This window comes from Desmodus rotundus, chromosome 4, assembly GCF_022682495.2.
Source record: "Desmodus rotundus isolate HL8 chromosome 4, HLdesRot8A.1, whole genome shotgun sequence".
In the NCBI taxonomy this organism is placed as follows: Eukaryota; Metazoa; Chordata; class Mammalia; order Chiroptera; family Phyllostomidae; genus Desmodus; species Desmodus rotundus.
In genome coordinates this window covers 31,207,230-31,231,859 of record NC_071390.1, presented here as the reverse complement: position 1 = coordinate 31,231,859, position 24,630 = coordinate 31,207,230, and the positions used below count along the sequence as shown (strand labels likewise).

The following is a 24,630-nucleotide window of genomic DNA, read 5'->3' as shown; positions in this document are numbered from 1 at the left end:
GTCTCAAACAGGCCTAACTGGGGAAGAGAAAATTCCCATGGGCTCCATGTTAACAATACAAGATTCCTGGACCCCAACCAAAACCTAGGAATCAAAGTCTTCTCAAAAGTGACCCTTATATTTTTTTAACTAGTAATTTTTATTAGGCATATTTGGAAAACATGGTGATCAAGAATTAGTAGGACAAACACCCAGAAGTGGGATTACTGGGTCATTTGGTAGTTCTAATTTAATGTTTTGAGGAATCTTCGTATTGTTTTTCACGGTGGCTGTGCCCATTTGTAATCCCACCAACAGGGCACAAACATTCCCCTTTCTCCACGTCTTTGACAATACTTGTTTGTTGATTTATTGATGATAGCCATTTTTACAGGTATGAGGTGATATCCTGCTGTGGTTTTCATTTGTGTTTCTCTGATGATTAGCAATATTGAGCACCTTTCCATGTGTCTGTTGGCCATCTGTATGTCCCTTCTTGAGAGATGCCCTTTCAGGTCCTTTGCCCACTAACCAAATTGTTTTGGGATGTTAAATTGTATCAGTTCTTGACATATTTTGGATATCAACCTCTTATCAGATGTATCAACAGCAAATATCTTCTTGCATCTAGTAGGTTGTCTTTTTGTTTTGTTGATGGTTTCCTTTGCTATGTAAAAATGTTTTAGTTTGATGTATCCCATTTGTTTATTTTTTCTTTTGTTTCCCTTGCTTAAGGAGACATATCAAAAAAATTACTAAGAGCAATGTCCAAGAGTTTACTGTCCATATTTTCTTTTAGAAGTTTTATGGTTTTGGGTCTTACATGTAAGTCTTTAATCCACTTTGAGTTTATTCTTATGTATGGTATAAGAAAAAAATATATGCACACCTATGTTCATTGCAGAATATTTACAATAACCAAAATATGAACGCAACCTCAGTGTCCATTGATGGATGAATGAATAAAGAAAATGTGGTACATATGATGAAATATTACTCAGCCATAAAAAAGAATGATATCATATCTTTTGAAACAACATGGATGGACTTGGAAGGTATTATGCTAACTAAAATAAACCAGACAGAGAAATACAAATACCATATGATTTTCCTCATATGTGGAATCCAAAAAACAAAATAAATGAACATACAAAACAGAAACAAACTCATAGGTACAGGGAACAAACTGATGGTTGCCAGATGGGAGCAGGGTTAGGGGGCTAAGTAAAAACGATGAAGAGATTAAAAAGTATAAATTGGTAGTTACAAAATAATCACAGGGATGTAAACAGAGCATAGGGAATATAACTATGCATGGTGTCAGGTGAGGATTCAATGAGATGACTTTTGTAAGGTTAATACATAGAAGAGCACAGTTGTAGAACCAGAAGGTAAACTGTGAATCATAAGAGATTCACTATATGGCCCATAAAGCTTCCCTGTTCTTCCAACTTGGAGAAGGTAATAAAAGTAACAAGTAATTGCACCCCTGCAAAATAGTAGTTTTATTTCTTCCATAGAAAACAAAATAGGGAAAAGGAAGAGTTAGGAGGAAATCCAGACCACAGTGCTGTAATCAAAAGGGAAGTCTTTCATTTAAGAGATGGTACATACACAGATCCTAAAAGCTAGATGTGATTTAGAAAAGGAAATAGATATAGAATGAGAAGAAAAGTACAAAACAAGCCAAAGACGTGGGACTGCTCAGAGTTTGTATGAATATGAGACCTGTAACACAGCCCCAGTTCTGTCTCTAATTAGCTATGCACTTTTGGGTAAATTAATTAGAATAGACCTAAATTTATTTCCCTGTGACATTATTGGGTTTTGTGAATTATATATAGTTATAGCTTTATATATATTCTGTGTTTCAATTACCTTCATAGTCCTTTCTAGTTTAAAAATTCAGACAGATGTAGTCCCAGTTGCTTACTTTCTCTTTTGTTTCCCTTGCTTGAGGAAATATATCAGAAAAAAATATGGCTACAAGCAATGTCCAAAATTTTATTGCCTATGTTTTATTCTAGGATTTTTATCGTTTTGGGTCTAACATTTAAGTCTTTAATCCATTTTGGATTTATTCCTCTGTGTGGTGTAAGAAAGTGGTCTGGTTTCATTTTTCTGTACATATCTGTCTGATTTTCCTAACTCTATTTATTGAATAAACTATCTTTAGCCCATTGTATGTGCTTGCTTCTTCTGTCAAATAAAGGTGTGGGTTTATTTCTGGGCCCTTTACTCTGTTCCATTGATCAATGTATCTGTTTTTATGCCAGTCCCATGATGTTTTGACTACTATGGCCTAGTGTAGTTTGGCATTAAGTAGCATGATTCCTCCAACTTTGTTCTTCTTTCTCAAGATTGCTGTTGCTATTTAGGGCCTTTTGTGGTTTCATGTAAATTTTTGAAATATTTGTTCTAGTCCTGTGAAATACACACTGGTATCGTGATAGGAATTGCACTGAGTCTACAGATTGCTTTGGGTGGTTTTCTCATAGCAAAGGAAACCATCAACAAAGTACAAAGACAGTCCACTAAATGGGAGAACATATTTGCTGATACGTCTGATAAGGGGTTAATATCCAAAATTTAAATGAACTTATAAAACTCACACCCAAACCAAACAATCCAATTAAAAAATGGGCAAAGGATCTAAATAGACACTTCTCCAAAGAGGACATACAGATGGCCAATAGACATATGAAAAGATGCTCGACATCACAAATTATCAGAGAAATGCAACTTAAAACCACAATGAGCTATCACCTCACACCTGTCAGAATGGTTACCATCAATAAATCAACAAACAGTAAGTGCTGACGAGGATGCGGAAAAAGAGAAACACTTTTGTACTGTTGGTAGGAATGCAGATTGGTGCAGCCACTGTGGAAAGCAGTCTGGAGTTACCTCAAAAGATTAAAAATGGAACTGCTTTAAAACCCAGCGATTCCACTTCTGGGAATTTACCCGAAGAAACCTGAAAAACTAATTCAAAAGAATATATGCACCCTTATGTCCACGGCAGCATTATTTATGAGCCAAGATTTGAAAGCAGCCCAAGTGTCCATCAGTAGATGAATAGGAAAACAACGATGGTATATTTACATAATGAAATACTACTCGGTCGCAAAAAAAGAAGAAAAGTTTACCCTTTGTGACAGCATGGATGGACTTGGAGACCATTATGCTAGGGAAATGAACCAGGCAGAGTAAAACAAATACTATATATGGAATCTAATGAACAAGCTGAACTAACATGCAAAATAGAGGGCGAGTCATAGATAAAGAGCAGCCTGACAGCTGTGGGGGTAGCGGGTGGGAGATGGAGGGATCAAGCAAAAAAAAAAACCCCAAACTCTTGGACACATATTGAACACGTACAACAGTGCAGTGATTGTGGGGAGAAGGGGGGTGGGTGGAGGTGGATGAGGTACAAGGGGGATAAATAGTAATGGAAAAATACAATAAAAATAAACGATTACAATTTTAAAAATAAGTAAATAAAAAGAAAACTTCAGAAGGATACTGCAATATATACTGAGATCCACTAGATGGCAATAAAGGGCTTTGTAAATGGATATCTCTGCATAGAAATTGAAAATGTCTAAAATCAAACAAGAGTACATTTAAAGTTCTCCAGAAACAAAGAGAGAAGAGATTAACTTATTCTTCATACTGAAGTCATTATTAAAACTTATAACATAAAGAGAAAGCAGATCTTTTAAACTCCTTTCTTTCATACCTGTAGGCATTGCGTCATCATTGTTAGGACATTCTGTTAACTGTTTACTGCCAGAGTAGGTTATTGCATAACAAGGAAACAAACACAGAATTATTTGCATGGGGTCCAATTCTGAACTGAGACAACACAACACAGCAAAGACCCTAACCATCAATCAAATGTACCAAGTCAATGATTCTTAAACGTTTTCACCATGAAGAGCCTACATATTCCATCATATTGCTCCACTAAAAAAGAAGAAAATCTATTTCTTTTTCAGCATGATATATTTTTTCAGATTATGTCAACACTATCTTTTTAATAATAAGACTAAACTATCCTTATTTTTAAAGTTAAGACTTTTCAAAAAATGGTCATCACTATTGTAAGGAAGAATATAAAAATCATCTTTAAGCAATAAAAAATGTTAAAGTGGCTCTGTCAAAATATGTTTGGTTGATGGAAAAATTAGACACATCTTTTTATTTTCTAGTTTAAAATATTTTGAAATCTTTTCCTGTTAATAACTATATTATTAAATTAATGATCACTAGCATTCAATTGTTCACAGGTAAGTATTTGCAAAATTTACACAGTAAGTATTCTGAGGGAACATGCTTTAACTGAAGTGTCTGGCCTTCCCGACAACACTATTCTTCACAAAATTGACGCAAATAGCCCCATTTATAGATGATTAATGATTAGAGAGGGGCCTATGCTGAGAAAAGGAGAAAGAGAACAAAACATAACAGAACCTAAAAAATGAGCTGATGAAAAACACACAGAAAAATTTTGTCAGGAAGCACAGTAGTTCAACAAACATTTAGGCAATGACTTGAAAACAGTGAAGAACTATATGACCTCTGGAGAAAGCATCTCAAGGAAGAGAGCAAAAGAAACACTTTTGAAAACTACATGGGTGACATGGAGAGAAGGCTTTTAAGAGAAAGTTAAAAAGTAATGCAAAGTCCAAAGTTGGAAGTGAGTTCAGACAAAATGGCAGGTATGGGAGGGAGATACTCTGTGTTTTTTAAGATACTCTTACATCATAACAAATGTGCCAAAAGTAATTCTTCAAGTGTCAGAAGAAAACTTAGCTGCAAATAAGGGGAAAGCTGAATATTCAAGTAAAACAATGGGTGACATGCTCCCTGCAAAACTAACCAACTATTATACATCTTTATGAAATTACTGGACTCGAAGATGAACAAATTTTTTTTTAAATGGTGCCTTCCAAAATAAAGCATCTCTGAAATATTTAGTAAAAAGGATGTAGCAGATAAATTTAATGAAGATATATTATGAATCAAATAAAATATCAAAAGTCATAAAGCAAAAATTGCCCCCCAAACTCTGGAAAGATATATAATACAATAACAGTAGGAGAATTAAGTTATCTCTCTCAGTCCATTATAGTTCAAGTACTCAAAAAAAAAAGGATGTAGAAGATCTAAATAAAATTATTATTTGGAAGGCCCTTAAACATATACCAGGTGTTTGTTATGTTTTATATGTCACTAATACAAATACTGATAAGTACCGTCAAATTGCAATGTTGAAGGATGTCTCTTCACATACAAAACTACTGTAGCTTTTAAAAATCGGAATATGTAACTTACAGCACAACTGAATACACTGACAAATAACGGTGTTTTAGTAAAATGTTCCAGCGTATTATTTAAGTCTCAAAATTTACCCAATTATTGCAGGTGCCATGACAATAAATTATCCTACTGTAAAGTGACTTTGGCAACAGACTAGGACTAGGCTCATGACAGAGATCACTGAAATTGCTTTCCTAATGTGCCTATAGCTATACAGTACATATTCCAATCCCTTCTATATCATCAGCTCACACTGCACTAGCAAAGACGGTACCAATACACTGTTACTGTCCGGTAGAACTGTTGTTTAAAGAAAAGTTAATTACTTTCAAGATCTAGTAAGCAGCTATTTTCTTCCTCAAAGAACAATTTCTATTACAGTTCTAAATCTATGATAGATAAACCACATTAATTACCAGTTTTCTTTCTAACAGTGGCATCAAAGGCCATTTCTCAATCAAACCCATTGTCAACTTCAGTCAGGCAACAAAGTCAAAAGCTCCAGGCACATCATATACACCGCCATTCCCACATGACCCAAAGTCTTGCCCATCATCGCCAGGCTCTGCTTTCTTATAACTCACGGGCTTCAAGGCAAGATGAGGTGTCCTGTAGAAGTCAATGACTTCGATATGTCAGGCTCAGTCAGACAAAAGAAGGACAGGAGACAAATCAGTGAAACCTGGCACGGGTAGGGGCAAAGCAGATCCACAGAAACGTTTTTCTTAAGAATCCAGGTAATGGGGAAATCTAGACACAGAACATGAGTGACAGTCCATTTAGGGTTAGGGACCCATTTAGGGTTAGGGTTAGAGGGATGGAGGCAAGAGCTTTAGGATATAGGTTTTCTTTGGGGGTTATTAAAATAGTCCAAAATTCAGAGTGGGAATGGTTGCATATATTGGTGAATATATTAAATACCACTGAAATGTATATTTTAAGTGAATGAATTACATGGTATGAGAATTACATCTTAAAGCTGTTTTTGAAAAAAGACAGGGGAGAAGCCAGGTAAAAGGTGAGCCAACAGATCCCAAGCAGAGAAGATCATGAGACTCTTATTCAAGAGCAATCAGAGAAGAGGTTTGCCAGGGGCTCACATAATTAATGCTGTGTCATAAAAACCTTCTTTCCTCCAGGTTGTCCACAAGAACACTGCTATTCTTGTAGGCCAAACTACTGCATATCCACCAAAATTATTTACATCTTAAAGTCAAGAGCAATAAAAGAATCATTCACCCTTCAACTGGTTAAGGAAAAAAATTCTAAGGGTTTCAGTGTGACCAAGGCTAATACCGTGAGCCAGGCCACCTTGTGTCTGTAACACATGTAAATCAATAGGATCCATACTATGAGACCCCGTGCTAAGAGAGTTCAGCTGAATTCTCGCTCTCCCAAAGAAAGTCCATTCCCGGAAGTTAACAGCATAGGCCGAGACTCACAGTTCGCAATGTCACCTTGGAGCTGCAGAATCTGAGGAACTGGCATCGTGAGGACAACAATATCGAACTGCTCAGGGGAGCCTGTTTCCTTGGAGACTTCCCACTTGTCATTTCTCAGGTTGATCTGGGTCACACATTGTCTGAGACAGACATCAGCACCTGTTCCAAAAGCAAAATCATGTTCACGTAAGCAGAATTTCCCATGCGAATACAGGGGGAGAGAAGAGTCACCAACTGCATCCACCTGTGTGAATAAGTGGTGCAGTTTGTCCTCCGCAGCCCCTGGGGTTCACTTTCTTTACTTTTTTTATCATTTAGTGGGAATTCCTCTCCTCTGGCACTCCTGGACCTACCTATCAATGCCTGTACTGGGGAAAAATATGATTACAATTAATAATAATAGTAACCATAGCTATTTTTTATTAAGCATCAGCTATACGTCAAGACTATGCAAAGTGCTGGCTATACACTATACCAATTAACTTCACAGATTAGGAAACAGATTCAGAAACGCCACGCCGTAACTTAAAGCTATATCTATCCGACTGTGGACTCATTATCATTGCAGAGCAAGTATACATTTAGTAAAGGTGTTAATTCTTCTCTCTAGGAATAGCAAGAGCGAGCAATATCCCCTATTAAAGGAATTATTATTCCTATTAAACCTGAAAAAGGTCTCTGTAAGAGACATCCATGTCCTTGTCAATGGATCCACTACCTTAACTAAGAAGGAATTAACAGAAACTCAATCTAGAATATCCTCTTATTGCATTTTTCTTCTTTGTACTTATCCCAAAGGTATTTTATTTGAGCAGTTATTTCATTAATACCTTCTTCCCTTCTAATCTGTAATTAAGTCTGTTTTATTTCTATAGGTAGCATACAGCCTATATAGCATAGTCCTTGGCACATATTAGGTATATAATCAAAGCTTGTTTGAGGCAGTGATTTTCAGCCTTTTTCATCTCATGGCACACACAAACTAATTACTCAAATTCTGCAGCACCCCAAAAAATATATTCTATTTTTCGCCAATCTGACAAAAATATAGGTATAATTTTGATTCATTCACACTGTGTGGCTATTGTTGTGTTGGCTGTTGTCATTTTTTATTTGACAATCTAATATTCTTCAATGCCTTCCCACTGCACGTAAGATAAAGTATAAAATCTTTAATATTGCTTACAAAGCCCCTTGTGATGCAGCCCCTGTCGTAGTCTTGAACTTCATCTCATCACTTTCTTCCTCATTCACTCCTCTCCAGTCATGATGGCCTTTTAGTCCCTCGAACTTGATCCTACATTAGAACAGTTCCAATTTCACGTGTCCACTGCATGGAATCATCACCACTCATTTCTTGGCCTAGTTTCCTCTTGCTTACCTTTCAGGTACTCATGAAAACAGCAACTCCTCAGTGACACATTCTTTGACCCATCTCCCCCTTCATATCTCCGAAACTAGTAAGATCTTCTTATCATACGCTCTCTCATAAGGTTCTCATTCCTTCTTAGCATTTATTAAGTGTCTTTGTGCGTGTATATAATTAGTCTTTCCTCTCTATTAACAAAGGTAGGAACCACATCTCTCATTTACCACTGTTTCTCCAGCACATAATATTTAATAAAAAATGTTAAAATATGTAAAATAAAAATATCAGAATATTAAATTTAAACACTTTACAAAAGCAAATATGTTTCTGATATATATTTACTCAATTTTATTCCCAGGCTTCCTCCATTTTAAAGAGAAAATCTATATGCATTTTTCTACTATAACTTCCTACAAATAGGGGTCAGGGAGCAGCAGTTCAGAACTGATCAGACAAAACCTGAAGAGATTCGAACAATGTCTAACTAAATACACTGCTTTAGAGAGAGAGAGAGAGAGAGGGAGAGAGAGAGAGAGAGAATAGAGAATTTATTATCAACATAGACCAAATACGTTATAGAATGGTTTATGTAAAAAGTCCCACAGGTATATATTTTTCAAAACAATAAATATAAACATGTCACTTGGTCCTGCTGCTGTGAGGAGGGTGCTCATTAGACATGCGTGGGATGACTCCCCGCCCCTGCCCCCTCCCCATCCTGCTTTCCCCCACCTGCCTTGTCCTTGCAACCAACACTGAATTGAAGGTGGCCTTGGGAGTGCAAGTTGCTGATGAAGTATGTCGCATTTTTATGACATGAAAGTTAGGAAATGTTCCACACCAGACAAAATCAAGAAAAGAAAGAAGGCTGTCATTTTTTGTCTCAGTGCGGACAAAAAGTGAGGAAGGCAAAGAGAACTTGATTCTTGGTTGGAGATGTTGGTGTAGCCATAACCAATCCTTTTAAACATTTTGTGGGAATGCTTCCTGAGGAAGTTTCTTGCTACACTTTGTTTGATCCAAGCTTTGAAACCAAGGAATCCAGAAAAGAGGAAATGCTGTTTTTACTTGCTTGTTTGCATTTTTGCAGGCACGAGAACTAGCATCTTTGAAAAATAAAACCAATGCAAGCTCCAAGGATGCAATCAAAAAGAAATTTCAAGGCATAAAACGCGAATGTCAAGCAAATAGGCCAGGAGACCCGGGCTTGTATTGCTGAAAAGCTAAGTGGATCCTAAATTGTAGCTGTTGAAGGATGCCCTGTGTAGATCACTGTTCAGTGCCACAAACCAAAAGCTTCCGTGCTTAATATTATCCTCTTGCTCTATAAGTAAACGAAATATATTTAGGCCAGGGCCTCACTGAGGGGGAGCTATCTTGTCATCTGTTAAACTAAATATTCTACAAACATGCACAAACAGCCCTAAATAAAGCTAAAATCCAAAGTTTAAAAAATGAATAAATACAAACATATATGAATAAATAAATAGAGACAGCCATGTAGATTAAATAGGTAGATGCATAAACACTTTTCTGGAAACATACATTGGAAACTGTTATTAGTGATTACTTTAGGGGAAGAAAACTAGCTATTAAATGTTGGTTAGGAGGATATCTATTTTATGTTTCTTTACAGTATTAATATTTAATTCTGTGTATAACTTTTATTTTAAAATGCTAATTTTAAAAGAAGGCAGAGAAAATCCTATTCCCACCTGATTCTTTCAAGTAATGTTTAGTAACCGAAGAAATCCCTTGAGGGGCCACAAAGTTCTGGTCTCCGGCGTTCACCACCATTCCTTCAATAGGAGAGGTCAGAGGCTTCAAAATGCCGAGAGCTAACAGTTCGTCATAAAAACTGAAATAAATCAATATGAGTAACACAATTATATGCTAGAATTAGCTCTAACATACCATATTCTCTCACAAGAATTCTTAGAGATCATAACATGAAATAATAACCAGAAATTGTCATACGATCAAATCAACATATGTTTTGTGTTAATACAACATAATTCGGGGGAAGAACAGAAGTGTTTTGAGAATCCATAAATCTTTTGCTGACATCAACCAAAGGCCTATTTTCTTGCACATTTCAAAATAAATAAATAAAGTCGGTGAAAATGAACGGAAAGTTATTCAGTACACCAGTTTTATTTAAGTTGGTCAGCACCGACTTCAACACAGCTATTTCGTCGTCTTCCTCAACACCGGCATAGTGATTGACATTTAATGGGCCCTTACTCTGTTCCCTCTACCACCTCGTCTGACCTTCACAACACTCTGAGACGTGGATTGTGGTTTTCCCATTTTACTAAGTAAACCTTTTAAAGCTGAAGCCATCACAAATGATGATATCATAATAATTTCACTATATTACAAGAGGCAAAGCTTAACCCTGTTAAATATGGATAGTTTACTTTTTTATCATACAGCTATTAAGACGGATTCCACCCTTGAACTAACTCACCTGTGGTGTGTTTTGGCATAATGCGGAGTGCGTGTGATGTACTGGGCACCCAAGTCGACTGTGCTCTGTGGGTTCTGAGGACTGCGGGTGGTGGCCATTCTTCCCCCTTGAATTAATCCACAGGAAAATGTCTCTGCATTAGAATAACCTTTGCAATCAATGCTATTCACCCCATGTTACCTTACATCTGTATCAGAAAACATGGTTTTTTTAAGTTGAAGGTTTTGTCATCCAACATTGGTAAAAAACAGTTAAAAGAAAATGTGGTCACTGTGTGATTTAAAAAAAAAAAAGACACATGAATAACAGCAGTGTTCCGTACTGTGTCTGGTGCGTACAGCTACTAATTTGAATGGAAGGAATGAATGAATAAAATAATGAATGAAATGTCAGAATGAATCAATCAATGAATGCTTTCACTCTTTTGAGTCAGGATTCGTGAGAATAACTGGATCCTGCAAACTACATCTTCATTAGGTCTTGGTCAATGGGTTTTTGGGGATCCTCATAATTTGGAGAAAACTGCAAAGGCACAGGCAGGCCAAGACGAAAATCTGTTAATCAGCGACGGCGGTGAGCCCGAGCCAGGCCAACTCCTCCCAGGATCACGTCCCAGCTGCTGGGGCCTGGCGCACGCCGGCGCACCGCCGCCAACCAAGCCGGGGTCGCCGCCCCCACCCCCGGCCATATCCCGCGGCTTTGCCTCCGACCACGTGACGAGGCGCGCACTGCGCAGGCCGGCCCGCGCCGGAGCCGACAGAGCCGCGTTTCTCCCAGACTTCCCCGGTGAGGCCCGGGCTTCTTTGGAAGCCGGCGTCCGCGCGGGCTTCCTTTCCCCGCGTTTGGCCACTAGTCGACCCACCTGAGTCCCCAGCTTTGTCCCACACCACGAGATGTAAAGGACCGGCCGCCTCCTTCCTCAGCAGCGCAGCGCACACGCTTCCTGTTAGCCCCGCGCCCACGATCAGCACCCGCGCCATGGCCCGGTGTCTCCGCGGCGACACTGCCTGGCCTGCAGTTTGTGGCCGGGCGGCCCAGGCCGAGCTAGCGCCGTCCCCTGGGCAGTCCCGCCGGCCGGCCTGCAGGGGGCAGAGAGGAGGCGACCCGGGCCGAGAGGGTTGTCAGCCCAGAGTCCAGCGGCAAACTTGGGCTCTCCCCTCGGCTGGGGGGCCGGGAGCCGGTGTATCCGACCCCGCTGGCGCCGGTAGATTAAGCTGCAAACTGCCGCCCAGCCCTCGCTTGGAAGGAAAAGCCTGGAAATCCTTTAGGTTAGTGTGACGGTCCCCCTCCACATTGGGCTGGTGTTGACTGCAGCGGAGACCCAGCCTCACTCACGTGCCTGCAGGGTAACTGTCACTGCTTGCTGGGACCTTGGCTCTCAATATTCTAAGTCTGAAAGTGGGGATCGGAGGGGACCTTCCAGCGACGCCAGAGCAAGCCTCCCTCCAGCGCCGAATGGCCGCTATTCACATGATAGAAAAAGATTTTGGAATCAAGGACCTTTTTTCTTAAACTAGCCCTTGGGCTTTGTGTTTATGTATCTTTCTGAATTTCAGTTTCTGCGTCTGTGAAATGGGAATGATAATGTCTACATTTCAGATTTATGAATATGAAAGATATTTGATTCGCCAAAACACTTAGATCATTCAGCTCCTCGGTAGATAATGTTTTATGGCATAACACATTACAAATGCTCTAAGGGATATAAAGATTACCACTCTTCCTCCTCCCCCAACATGGTTCTGGAAATTCTCAGTGAAACAACAAAAAGCAATGAGAAATCTGAACTATTAAAAAAATAAAGAATTAAGTTGCATTGAATTGTAGATTAAAAAGTTTACCTAGAAAATTCTAGGGAAACAATAGCTATAAGAACTAATAAGAAAGTTGACAATGGTAGCCACTTATAATGAAAACATTTACAAATTACAAGTTGTACTTTTTGTCCACATCATGAAGAAATTACCATGCATTAAACTAGTGATGGATTAATATTACATATACCCAATAAAAGAACTAGAAGAAAATACAGGTGAACATACATAGTTTAAGAAGACATTTCTAAGCATAAAAACAAAAGGTAGAACTGAGAAGAAAAGTGGAATGCATAATCATTACAACTCGTATGTTAAAATACACAACACAAAATAAAAATAGTGAACAAATTTTTGGAACACCTATGAAAGATGAAAGTTTAATAATTTTATTATATAAAATCTTTAAGACATAATTAAATGATAATCCAAAAAGAAAATAGTCCCAGATTTAATAGAATCCTTGAACAGAAATACAAAAGTCCAATAAACATATAAAATGTTTATATGTTTATATGAAACATATAAACATACAAAAATAATGTTTAACTCTTCTACATTCAATACAAATTAAAATGAGATGCCATTCTTCATTTGTTGGGAATTGCTTTTTAAAAATGTTACATGCCTACATTTGGCATGAGTATAGCAAAGCATACTTTAATGTTATTACTGGTGGAAATGTAATAGGTTTACTGCACTAGAGTTTGAAAATATATCAAATTAAAACTATGCCCTTTAAATGAGATATTCCAGGTCTAGACATTTATCTTGGGAAAATAATGTACAAATATACATTAAGATGTAGGTAAAAATGTGTCTACCTCAATGTTATTAAAAACAGTGATGTATACAATCAACAGAGGATTGGGTATTCACACACCTATATAAAACTTCTTTAAAAACATGTTTTTGAATATATAAAAACGTGGGAAACTACATATGCTGTAATGTTGATAAAAAGGGCTACAAACTAGTAAAATCCCAGATTCTTATAAACACACAGATACAAATACATATGCAGTCTCAGAGAAGTACAAAAGGAAGTGTACTATTAATTTCAAATGTTTTTTAAAGACCCATATATTTCTAACCATTTATTTATTTGTTAGTTAAGCTAATATGCCAAACATAATAAGATAATAAGTCCCTGCCTTATTAGTTGTTTATAGTTTAAGACATTTCTCTGAAATTAAAAGCTTCAATAATATGATTCACAACAACATTCTAAAATCGCAAAATTGTCCAGCTGGAAAGGATATTTGAGGTAGTCTATTTCAAGGCCCGCTGCCACCCCGATTTTATGTTCATAAATACAGACATTAAGTTTAAGTGAACTTTTCCAAGCTTACAAAGATTTTGTATGATGAGGCCAGGGCAGATCTTCATAGTCTTTTGAATGTGTTCTGCTCTTTTCTATCATCTCCTCTTGTTTCCTCATTTCTGTTAATAGTCTGATCATCTTGCACAATCAGCTCTAAAACCTCCTAATCATCTTCAATAGCTTCTCTTTTCTCATCCTTTGTATCTATCAGTCCTCTGGTCTTTTTGACATCCTCTCCTTTGTAATTCAAGCCCATACAAGAAAATTACACCAGAAAAGTCTGATTCCTACTTCCACCAGAAATGTACTAAAATGCCTATTTTACCTCATTCTTGTCAACTGTGGGCATTTAGCATTCTGAAAGGTAATCACCAATAGGTTAACCATTACTTAAGTTTATGATTACTTAAATTAAGTTAATGATTACTTAAGGCAATCATTAGTTCTTAACTGAATTATTATTATAAATTTTTTTATAGTTTTCTAACTGGTCTCCCCACAGACCAGTTTGTAACTGGTCTGCGTTCTGCACCAATCTTTGAGATCAGTCACATGACCATCCTCAAAAAGCTTTTAGTAACTCTCACATTCATACAAAATCAAATTTAACTGCTTGGCATAAAAAGTATTCAGTGACATTTCCTCAACCTGTCTATATCTTATGTTGATAACCTTCATATGCCCTGTGTTATAGCTAAATGGAATTATTTTATCTTCCTTGAGAACGTGCTCAGATTTCCCACTTGTTTTTGGAATTGGTAAACCTTTGCTTATGCTCAAGAACTGTTGACCTGTGTTTCCTGCAGTTGTGAGTTTGCATTAATTCTTCACTCTCTTTTTCTTTTCTCCTTTGATCAACAATGTGCTCTTTATAGTTAACCAGAATTCGGGATTCTTGTGACCATTGAATAGATCTAGTCATGGTGAGTATGATTTCTCATTGCTTCAATCTTTAGGGATTGGTATAGCCACCCACCCCATTCCCCATTCCCAACCTCCAGAACAGGTTACATTAGTCCAGAACTATAACAATAGGTTTGTTGGTCCATGATTGGCTATTGGCATACATGTATCTTTCAGGGAGATTTGGGAATAACTAGATGACCTATAAAAAGCAGGATTGCAAAATAGCTGGGACAAATGTACTTGTATTTTCTCTTCCTAGTCACCTTATTCTTTCCCTTTAACTTTTCCTATTCTTGATTTTTGCAAGGCTGACTCCTTCTGTTAATCAATTCAAGCTTACAAGTCACTTAAAGGGGCCTTCTCTAATTACTGACCTAAAACACCCACCCAGTGACTCTATGCCATTAACCTGTTTTGTTTTCTTCATGACAATCACTTTTAAAAGTTATTTTGTTTTTATACCTGTCTACTTATTTATTGTTTATTTATTGTCTTTCTCCTACTAGAATTTAAGAACCAAGAGGGCAGAGACATTTTTATATTAAATGCTAGTATCCTTGGTGACTAGAATCAAAGTTAGAATTCTCAGAAACTGAGAATTCACCAACTTTTGGCCTAGAAGGTATACAAGCCTTTTGAAGATATTACTTAAAGTAAGATAAGGTGAATGGCTATTCAGTTCAATGATTGGGATATTAAGTACCTTTTCCCATAGAGTGTTTTAATGCTATAATATGACTGTAATAATATATCGTGCCAGTCATCAGAGGATATCTACTAGTGTGATGCACAGTTCTATCTTCACTTAACTGTGTATTGATAGCTGAGATAATCTTTGATGGCATATCTAACAGCTTTAGATCATGTAACAACAAGATGAATAGTTCCATGGGGTTATTTTATAATCAGGATTTTAAGTATTTTAATGGGCAGTCACTGAAACAAATTTACCCAAAAGAAAATTGGAAAAGGATACTCCAAGTCTTAACCTTTGTTTCTAAAAACTAATTTTACTGAATCAAGGAAAGAGGCTTAGAATTTTGGTTTACCTGATCACTATGCATTAAAAATATAACAGATATATCAAGACAAAAAGTAAATATGAGAATGTGCCATGATTAGTGAATTATAATGTGAGAACAAGAGAGGTGAAAATACCACACTTTAGACTGGCCAGACCACATCTAGAATACAAAACTCGGTGCTGGATCCCAGATTTAAGAGGATCATTCAGAAAGTGGTACCATTCCAACAAAAACTGACCAGGATGGTAAACAGGCCTGAAGTTACCTTATTTGAACAGGTAAAGAGGATAGAGATTTCTAGCCTAGAGAAGACTTCGGGAGAACATGAAACCTATCTTCAAATATGTAAAAGGGCTTAAGGGAGAAAAGTAATTAAACATTTTCAGTATCCTGAAGCAATCAACGAAAACTACAAGAAAGTAGGATCTGCCTTAACTCAAATAATATGTTTAAGGAATAATTTTACATAGATACATCTAAAACAGACTTCTGGTCAAGATGGAGGCATAGGTAGACGCGCTTCGCCTCCTCATGCAACCACAGAGAGAATTACAGCTCTATCTCAAAAAAGTAACCAGACCTGTTAGAAAATTGAGCTGCATGGAAATCTGACAACCAAGGATATAAAGAAGCCACATTCATCCAGACAGGTAGAAGGGCTGGAGTCGTGGAGACAGGTGGAGAGGTGCAGAGATACAGTGTGGCAGGGAGAGGCGGCCGCGGCTGTGGAACAGGCAGTCGCACATTCGCTGTGTTTTGGATAAAAATCAGGAGGGTTACCTTAGAAGCTTGTGACCCCAGCCCCAGGCCAGACTGCAAAGCCCAGAGTTCCAGTGCTGGGAAGATGAATCCCCATAACTTCTGGCTGTAAAACCCAGTGGGGGTTGGGGCAGCAGGAGAAACTGCTGGATTTTCAGGATAGTCCATTGAAAGGGTCTGAATAGACTTAGAATGTATGCAGACCCACCCATGCTGGGATTTACCACCAGGGCAACAACTGGAAGGGTGCCAGTAGCATGCAGGAAGTGGGTAAAGTGACTGGGAACAGGGCAGGTGCTGGGCAAACCTCCAGAAGCCAAGCAGTAGTATTGCCCCCTCTCCAAGACCTCACCCCACACAGAGCCTGGTGAAGTGGGTTGCCCTTCCCTGGAGATTACCTATAGATGCAGACATCAGTCATTTATTGTTTCTTTAGTCCAAACATATTCAAAATGAAAGCTGAAAGAATTCTTTTCACCTGAAACAATTAAACTAGATTCTGCTAGTATGTAATGCTTAACACATTACAGCAATAGAGATGGTAATCCGTTGTCTTCTAATTAGACCTACAAAAGCCAAGATGGTTGCAATAGTGTCATAAGGATAGAATATTACCATAAAAAATCAGTAAATTACAGTAATAGTAAGTGAATATTTTTACTGTGGATCACTGGAAAGGGGACAAGTGTTAAAAGTGAACAGTATGGCTGGTTAACGATCACCATATAAATTTGTCCATGTAATTGTTACAGAGCAAGAGGGGGGGGTGGTTCACGATAAATTATTACAGAAAGGGTTCCCCCTTTCTGTCTCTGGAGGTTCCTTCCCCCCACGCCCACCTGCTAGGTTCGCAATGCCCGCCGCCAGAGGAAAGACGTCTCTCAATGCCAGAGACTGGTGAAAAGGAAAGGAATTGTTTATTTAAAAGTTACACAAGCTTAGAATAATGACCTAATGTCTTCAATAAGATACTAAAGTCCTCTAGAACACCCACAGATGCACAGTCCTTCCCTCTCCCTGTGCCCAGTCCGGGGTACCGTGTCTCAGGAAAAGAAGTAGAAGTCCGTGATTCAGGCTCCCGGCACCATCAGCTGTGTGGCTGCTGCGATCTCCAGTTAATCCAAAGCCATGTGGCACCTTCTCATGGCCCAGCAGCAAGAGTCCTCTCTCCCCTTTCTCTATGGCTGCAAAGTCTCTCCTGCTGCCTAAGCCGCGTGGCAAGAAGAAGCACTCCAAAACCTCGTGGTCCTCTCTACTCTCCTCTTTTACTTCAGAACCGCGTGGTCCTTTTCCCCACTTCAGAACCACATGGACCTCTATCTATCTACTTGCTTCAGAGCCTCGTGGTTCACTCCTTCCTTCAGAGCTGCATGGTCTCTTCTTTCTCCCCCATAACCTTGTGGTCCTCCCTACTCTTTGAAGCCGCGTGGTCTCTCCTTTACTTCAGAGCCGCATGGTCTCTACTTTACTTCAGAGCCGCGTGGTCTCTCCTTTACTTCAGAGCCGCATGGTCTCTACTTTACTTCAGAGCCACATGGTCTCTCTTCTTCCCTTCAGAGCCACATGGTCTCTCTTTACCTATGGCTGCCGGACCTAGGTTTAAATCCCAGTTCCCATCTTCCTTTGCAGCCCATTTCCGACTCCTCCTACAGTCAGCTACACCTGCCAGCATCCCCGTATTCTTCCAGCTTTACTGGGCTGCCATAGTAAGTCTGGGCAGGTGTGGCCCCATAGCATGGAGCCAATCATCTCCAAGCTCTCACGCAGGCCCTGTAACCAGGGGGAGTTGCTTCCCAGTCCCATCTTGGGTGGAAGCCACTCCCATCTCCCTGGCTCAAAGCAGGGCCACAGCTATTTAACATATCCATGAAACCAGTTAAAGGTTATAGATATGTTAAATGACTGCCAGGGGTTAGCTACAAAGCTGTTGCTACCCAAAACAGCTCTGAATGGCCCTGTTCCATGTGTCCCATCCCCCCTGGCTCAGGCCTGTGGGGGTGAAGACATCCTACATACATTTTTCTAATGTTTCCTGGACACCCCGAGTCCTGGACCCCATTACAAATCCCTTCTTAGGGCCCTCCTCTTGGCTGCACCCTGCTTCATAATGTTTTAATGTTTAATTCATGGAATGTAAAGACTGAAGCTGAATGTCACTTTGCTCTAATTTTCTATTTCGCTTAAACATATGCCATTTTTTGGATGCCACAACAGTTTTTGTGAGTGGCAGGGCATAACTGGATTAGAAATTTTAGATATATGAAATGGAAAAAAAGAAAAAGAGTAAAGGAAAGAGATATTCTATAAAAAACACTGCCAATAAACCACTCATTTAAAAGTAGTTAGATAAAGGCTTCAAAACTCAAAATTAATTTCTGATAAGAACTTCAAGTACTGTATGTCAGAAAGTGTTAAAAATGTTTTAAACAGGACAAAGAAGTATCCTCAAATCCCCCAAAATGGAAATGATTAGATATCTGTGTCCACAAAATATATGCAATGGGGTAAAGACTTTTCCTCAAACATGAAAGACCTCATTCAAAGGGAATAAAAAAGATGGATTTAATTTAACTTAATATTACCCAGTACATAAAACACAAAATACATGCATCATTTGCTAGTTTACTAAATAGCAAACAGTTTTCATGATTCAAAACTAGTTTGCTACTATGTCAAGTGCATTTTTGTTTTTACCAAGATAGAATGGAGACGTCTTCCATGCTAACAAGCAGCTTTAATGGTCACACTTACTTATCCCACTCCTAGTTGGAAACATAAGAAACTGATATATACTGAATGCTTCAAGTATAAAATTGAATATCCTTTGCCAGACTTGTAGTTTACCAGAACTTGTAATAAAGACAGACAACATTTCAGCAGCTACAAATTTTGTTCACAGAATTGTGTAGCAATTCATGCAAAAATAAAAGATGTCATCCCAGACTTACTGGCTGCAGACGTCAGTTCAGGAACTGTGCTAAATTAATGACATATCTCTGTCCCCCAGATAGAAAATGCACTTAAGATCTGCTGTTCTTTTCTCTGAAAATTGCAGCATTTTTACTACTGGTTTACTTGCTATTTTTGGAATCTGACTGCTTTTAAATGTCACTACTAATGTACATCAAGTTGACTGACTTTTCCAAGCACCTCCCAAGTGATCTGTTTCCATGTGCACATTCATGCTAAGAGAACAGTCAACAAGAGACGTAGTCAAATAACTGCCTCCTTCCCTCTCCCTCCCAAACGCACCAGACTCCATCCCACAGAGAACACAAAGCTGTTAACTAAATAACAATTTTACTAATTTTAGTTGTTAACTAAAGTCAATTTTACTAATTTTAAAGATGTTGCAATTTTTATATACTGCACTAATTTTAAAAACTTTTGGCAGTTGTTTCATTTTGCAGCACAGCAATTCACACGTTCTACTGTACAAAATTACTGGCAGGACTGGAATGATGTGTTAATGGAAGGCAGCATCATGCTTATTACATTATCAGAGAACAAAAATACAGTGAAGACAACTTTCACTATACCCAGTTTAAAGAAAGAAAGAAGAGGAGGAGGTTGTTGAGCAGCCAGCCATTCCTGTACTGAAGAGGGGCAGAGAGAAAAATGTTAGATACTAACCTGGTCTAGTATTGAAGATCATAGTATTTAAAGTGTTGATTTTTGGTATTTAGTTCAAACGAAATGATTCCTTTTGGAATATACTTGTACATATGCTAAAGTTTATGTGTAAACATGCTGGTCACAACAAGCAGATAAAGTGCCCTCATCATTTCTCAAACTATTCTCTACTGGAAAAAAGGCTAATTTCTACCTCCTAAACTGCTGAAAATACATTTTCAAGTATCTGTAAAAAGCCTAGTGGTCAAGCAGATTCTCCTTTCTCATCTACCTTTTCACAATTGTTCTTTTATAACTTTACAAAAGAAATATTTATCGCGCATTTTTCTGTAATCCTACTATGGGGCATTGCCTTGGGGAATAAAAACATTTAATCTTTCAATCAAGAAACAATTTCAAACATTGGAATTGGCATTAATAAAGCGAGTGATCGCATCATCCTGTCACTTAGTTGGGAATCCAATTCCTCGACTTCAGCAAAATTTAAGAAGAACCCAATCAAAAAGACAGCTGAAATTATATAAAATGGTTTTTATTATGAAACATTTTTTAAATGTGTATATAATTGAGATATAACATTATATTAGTTTAAAGTATATAACATGTTGATTTAACACATTGCTATAGTGCAACATAATTAACACTTTAGTGTTAGCTAACATCCCTATCCCATCACATAGTTACATGTATTTTTAATGGTGAAAATGTTTATGATTTGCTTTCAAATATATAATACACTGTTATTAACTATAATTACCATGCTGTACATTAAATCTTCAGAACTTATAAATGTTCTAACTGGAAATGCATATTCTTTGACCAGCGTAACCCCATTTCTCCCAAACATCAGCCTTCGGTTGGTTACCACAATTCTAGTTTCAGTTTCTATGAGTTTGGTTCTTTTTGGATTCCACATATAAGTGAGACCAGACATTGTTTGTCTTTGACTGACTTATTTCACTTAGCCTAGTACTGTCAAGGTACATCCATATTGTAACAAATGACAGAACTTCCTTTTTATGGCCGAATAATATTCCACGCTATATGCGTGTGTCTGTGTGGATGAATACACACCATATTTCCTTTATTTATATGTTGATAGACACTTAGGTTGTTTTTATATCTTGGCTATCATGAACAATATACTGTAATGAACATGGAGTTGCAAATATTTTTGAGACCTTATTTTTATATCATTTGGAATTACCCAGAAGTGTAATTACAAGATCATAAGTTCTATTTTTTAATTTTTTGAGAAACCTCCATGCCATTTTTCATAGTGGCTGCACAAATTATACTTCTACAAACAGTACAGAAGTGTTCTGTTTATTCCGCATCCTTACTGGCATTTGTTTGACGCGGTCACCGGCAAGCAGTGTCCGTGGCATTGTGGCTGAGACAAATTTACACGGACTACTGAGTCCTCTGGAGGAAAAGGGATGGCACAGCCACTCTCTCCAGGGGAGAAGGCCCCAACCCTTGCCTTGACAGGCTTTTATTGGCTTAATTTGCATAGGAATACAGGGCGTATATGGAAAGCTCATCAGTTATTGTCAGGTAGTAATAATCAAATAGGTAACATTCAAAGAACTCTGAGGGCTTATTTTGAGTCAGGGTCAGATAGATAAAGGACCATAAAACTTTGGGGAAACAAACTCATTTCATGCTTGGACCTTTATCATTTAAATTTGAGGGTATTAGCAAAGCAGGTTTCACAGGATTGTATGCATTCTTTCTCAGGCCTGATCACCCCAGGGAACCTGCCCTTTCCAGCACAGGGCTGCACCACCCTCTGTCATTGTTTCAGGCTTAGGTAGAGCAGGGGAAGTAAGGCGGCCAAGAAATTAGGAGACTTCTTGCAGACAGAATGAGGACTCAGGCCACGTCAAAGCTGAGGGGCGAGATTCCATCACCCCCTTTCTCCATAGCCCCCCAAGTCCTTCCCTGAGGGCCCCCTTGTGACTGTGCTTATCTTAGGTCATCCCTCCCTTGAGGAATCTTATCTGTCATTGGCTAACTGATCATGCACTGGGGACCAGGCAGGGTGAAGTAAAGTGGACAGAGGCGGTGCTCCTGCCAGGGAGATAAGCTTTGTCTCCTTAGTGGCTTAGGGTCTCAAGGTCTCTCACTCAGCCTTAGCCATGGGGGGTTACAGCTTCTGAAACCAGGCAGGGCAGTTCCCAAGCCCTGCAGTTATTTGTTATTTCTTATTTGTTATTTCTTATCTTTTTATGATAACCATTCTAACAATTGTGAGGTGATATCTCACTGATTTTGATTTGCTTTTCTCTAATGACTAGTGATGTTGAGTACCTTTTCATGTACCTTTTGGCTATTTATATGTCTTGTTTTGGAAAATACCTCTTTAGATTCTTCTCCCATTTTCAATTGAATTGTTTGCCTTTTTTTGCTGTTGACTTATTAGTTTTTAATATATTTTGGATATTTAACACCTTATCACATATATGATCTGCAAATATTTTCTCCCATTCAGTAGGGTGCCATTCATTTTTTTTGTTAGTTTCCTTTAACATGGAGAAGCATTTTAGCACCTGTTTATTTTTGCTTTTGTAATCTTTGCTTTTGGTGTCAAGTCCAAAAAAATTATTTTGCCAAACTAATGGCAAGCAGCTCACTCCTATGTTTTCCTTTAGATTTTTTTTTTTTACAGTTTTAGGTCTTACTTTCATATTATTTAATGTCTTTTGAGTTAATTTCCTCTATGATGTAAGATAGGGGTCTAGTTTCATTCTTTTGCAAGTGCTTGTTCAGTTTTCCCAACACCATTTATGGAAAAGACTATCCTTTCCCTATTATATATTTTTGGCTTTTTTGTTGTGAATTTATTGGCTATATATGCATAGGTTTATTTCTGGGCTATCTATTCTGTTCCATTGACCTGTGTGTCTGTTTTTATGCCAATACCATCCTGTTTTACTATAGTTTTATAATAGTCTAAAAACAGGAAGTATAATATTTTCAGCTTTGTTCTTTCTTCTGAAGATTTACCCACCACCATTATCATTGTGAAATTCTGGATTTAACTTTTTTTTTTTTACCTTACTATTCAGTTTTATGTTTTCCTGTTACTAATTAGCATTCTTTCATTTCAATATGAAGAAGTCCCTTTAACATTTCTCATAAGGTCCATCTAGTGGTAATAAATTCTTTCTGCTTTTGCTTATTTGGAAAATTCTTTATCTCTCCTTCAATTCTGAAGGACAACTTTGTTGGGTAGAATTATAGGTGGTAGGTTTTTTGTTTTTTTTTTTTTTCTTTTAGCACTTTGAATATATCGAGCAGGCTCTCTTCAGGCCCTTGCAAAGTTTCTGCTGAAAAATCTTCTGAAAAATTTTATGGGGGTTCCCTGGTATGTAACAAGTGTTTCTCTTATTGCTTTTAAGATTCTGTACTTGTAACTTTTGAGAATTTAATTATAATGTGTCTTGGTGTGGGTCTCTTCGTAGTCTTATTTGGAACTTCCTTGGTTTCCTGGATCTGGATGGCTGTGTCTTTCCCCAGACTGAGGAAGTTCTCAGTCATTGTATTTTTGAACATCCTACCCCTTTATTTCTACTCCTCCTGGGACCTCTATGTGTGTATTAATCCACTGTGGTGTTTTTGGTGTTTTTTCTCCTCTGATTGGATGAATTCCACTGTCTCCTATTTTAGTTTTCTAATCCTTTCTTTTGGTTGGTCTGACCTGCTGTTGAACCCCTCTATTAATATTTCAGTTCAGTTACTGTATTTTTCAGCTCTGTGATTTCTGTTTGGTACTTTTTAAGATTTTCCATCTCCATGTGAAATCCTCACATTGTTCATGCATTTTTTTCCTGATCTTTGGGAGTATATATATGACCATTATTTTGAACCCTCTGTCAGGTTAATCACTTATCTTGGTTTCACTAACATCTGTTTCTAGAGTTTTATCTTGTTCTTGTGTTTGAAATATATTCCTATTTTTTCATTTTTTTGACTCTGTTGGTTTCTGTGCATTAGCTAAAATAGTCACCTCTGCTAGTCTTGAAAGAGTGGTCTCAGGTAAGTGATTAACCTCATGAGTCAGATTGGCCCATACTTTATTTGTCTGACCTTTGTGAATACCCAAACCACCAGTTGTGTTCTTAGTGGCTCCCAGTAGTTGAGGCCATGCTAAGACCCATCAGTGGCCAAAAGGGGAGGATAACAGTAAGTACCCAGATACTTGCTAAATTAGATGCCTGATCCCCAGCCAGCAGTTTTGGAAGTTTGCAAAATATAGACCCTGTTTAGGGAAAGATGAAGAGATGGGCATTTTCCCAACTCCCTGTGCACTGAACCTTGGGGTGATATAGGCACTGTGTGCTCATGCCCATTAATAACTGCTTGTTTGTTTGCTATAGCCTTACGTGTCTTGAGGGTGCAGGTGTGGCTGGCTTTCAAACCTAGGTATTTGGGAGAGGAGGTCCATTGCCAGGGTGAATGACTTAAGAGTTGGGGCCATGAATGTGGTGTTGAAATCCTTTGCCCTCAGGAATAAGCTGGGAGTTTGGGAATCCCTCCAAATTGCATGGTGTTGTGCAGAGTGGGATTTATGGTGTGAGT

General features: G+C 38.1%; 2 protein-coding genes and 1 pseudogene across 5 annotated transcripts in view; 2 read left to right on the top strand and 1 right to left on the bottom strand.

Moving 5' to 3' along the window:
- RNLS (renalase, FAD dependent amine oxidase) overlaps nt 1-11,578 on the bottom strand; it is a 243,857-nt gene extending 232,279 nt beyond the window's left edge. For 3 of the 4 annotated variants that reach the window (XM_024563414.4, XM_053923188.1, XM_045197779.3), the window contains exons 1-4: nt 11,448-11,578; nt 10,586-10,691; nt 9,831-9,973; nt 6,747-6,905 (exon numbers count right to left, since the gene is read on the bottom strand). In XM_024563414.4, coding sequence (XP_024419182.1) covers nt 6,747-6,905; nt 9,831-9,973; nt 10,586-10,691; nt 11,448-11,565 — 526 coding nt within the window. In that variant the 5' untranslated portion in view covers nt 11,566-11,578. The remainder of the gene's footprint in view (nt 1-6,746; nt 6,906-9,830; nt 9,974-10,585; nt 10,692-11,447) is intronic. The other variant, XM_053923186.2, reaches the window with a different exon arrangement.
- LOC112307400 (destrin pseudogene) lies at nt 8,917-9,383 on the top strand (annotated as a pseudogene).
- LIPJ (lipase family member J) overlaps nt 11,564-24,630 on the top strand; it is a 29,468-nt gene continuing 16,401 nt past the window's right edge. The window contains exon 1 of the mRNA XM_024563466.3: nt 11,564-11,853. Coding sequence (XP_024419234.3) covers nt 11,564-11,853 — 290 coding nt within the window. The remainder of the gene's footprint in view (nt 11,854-24,630) is intronic.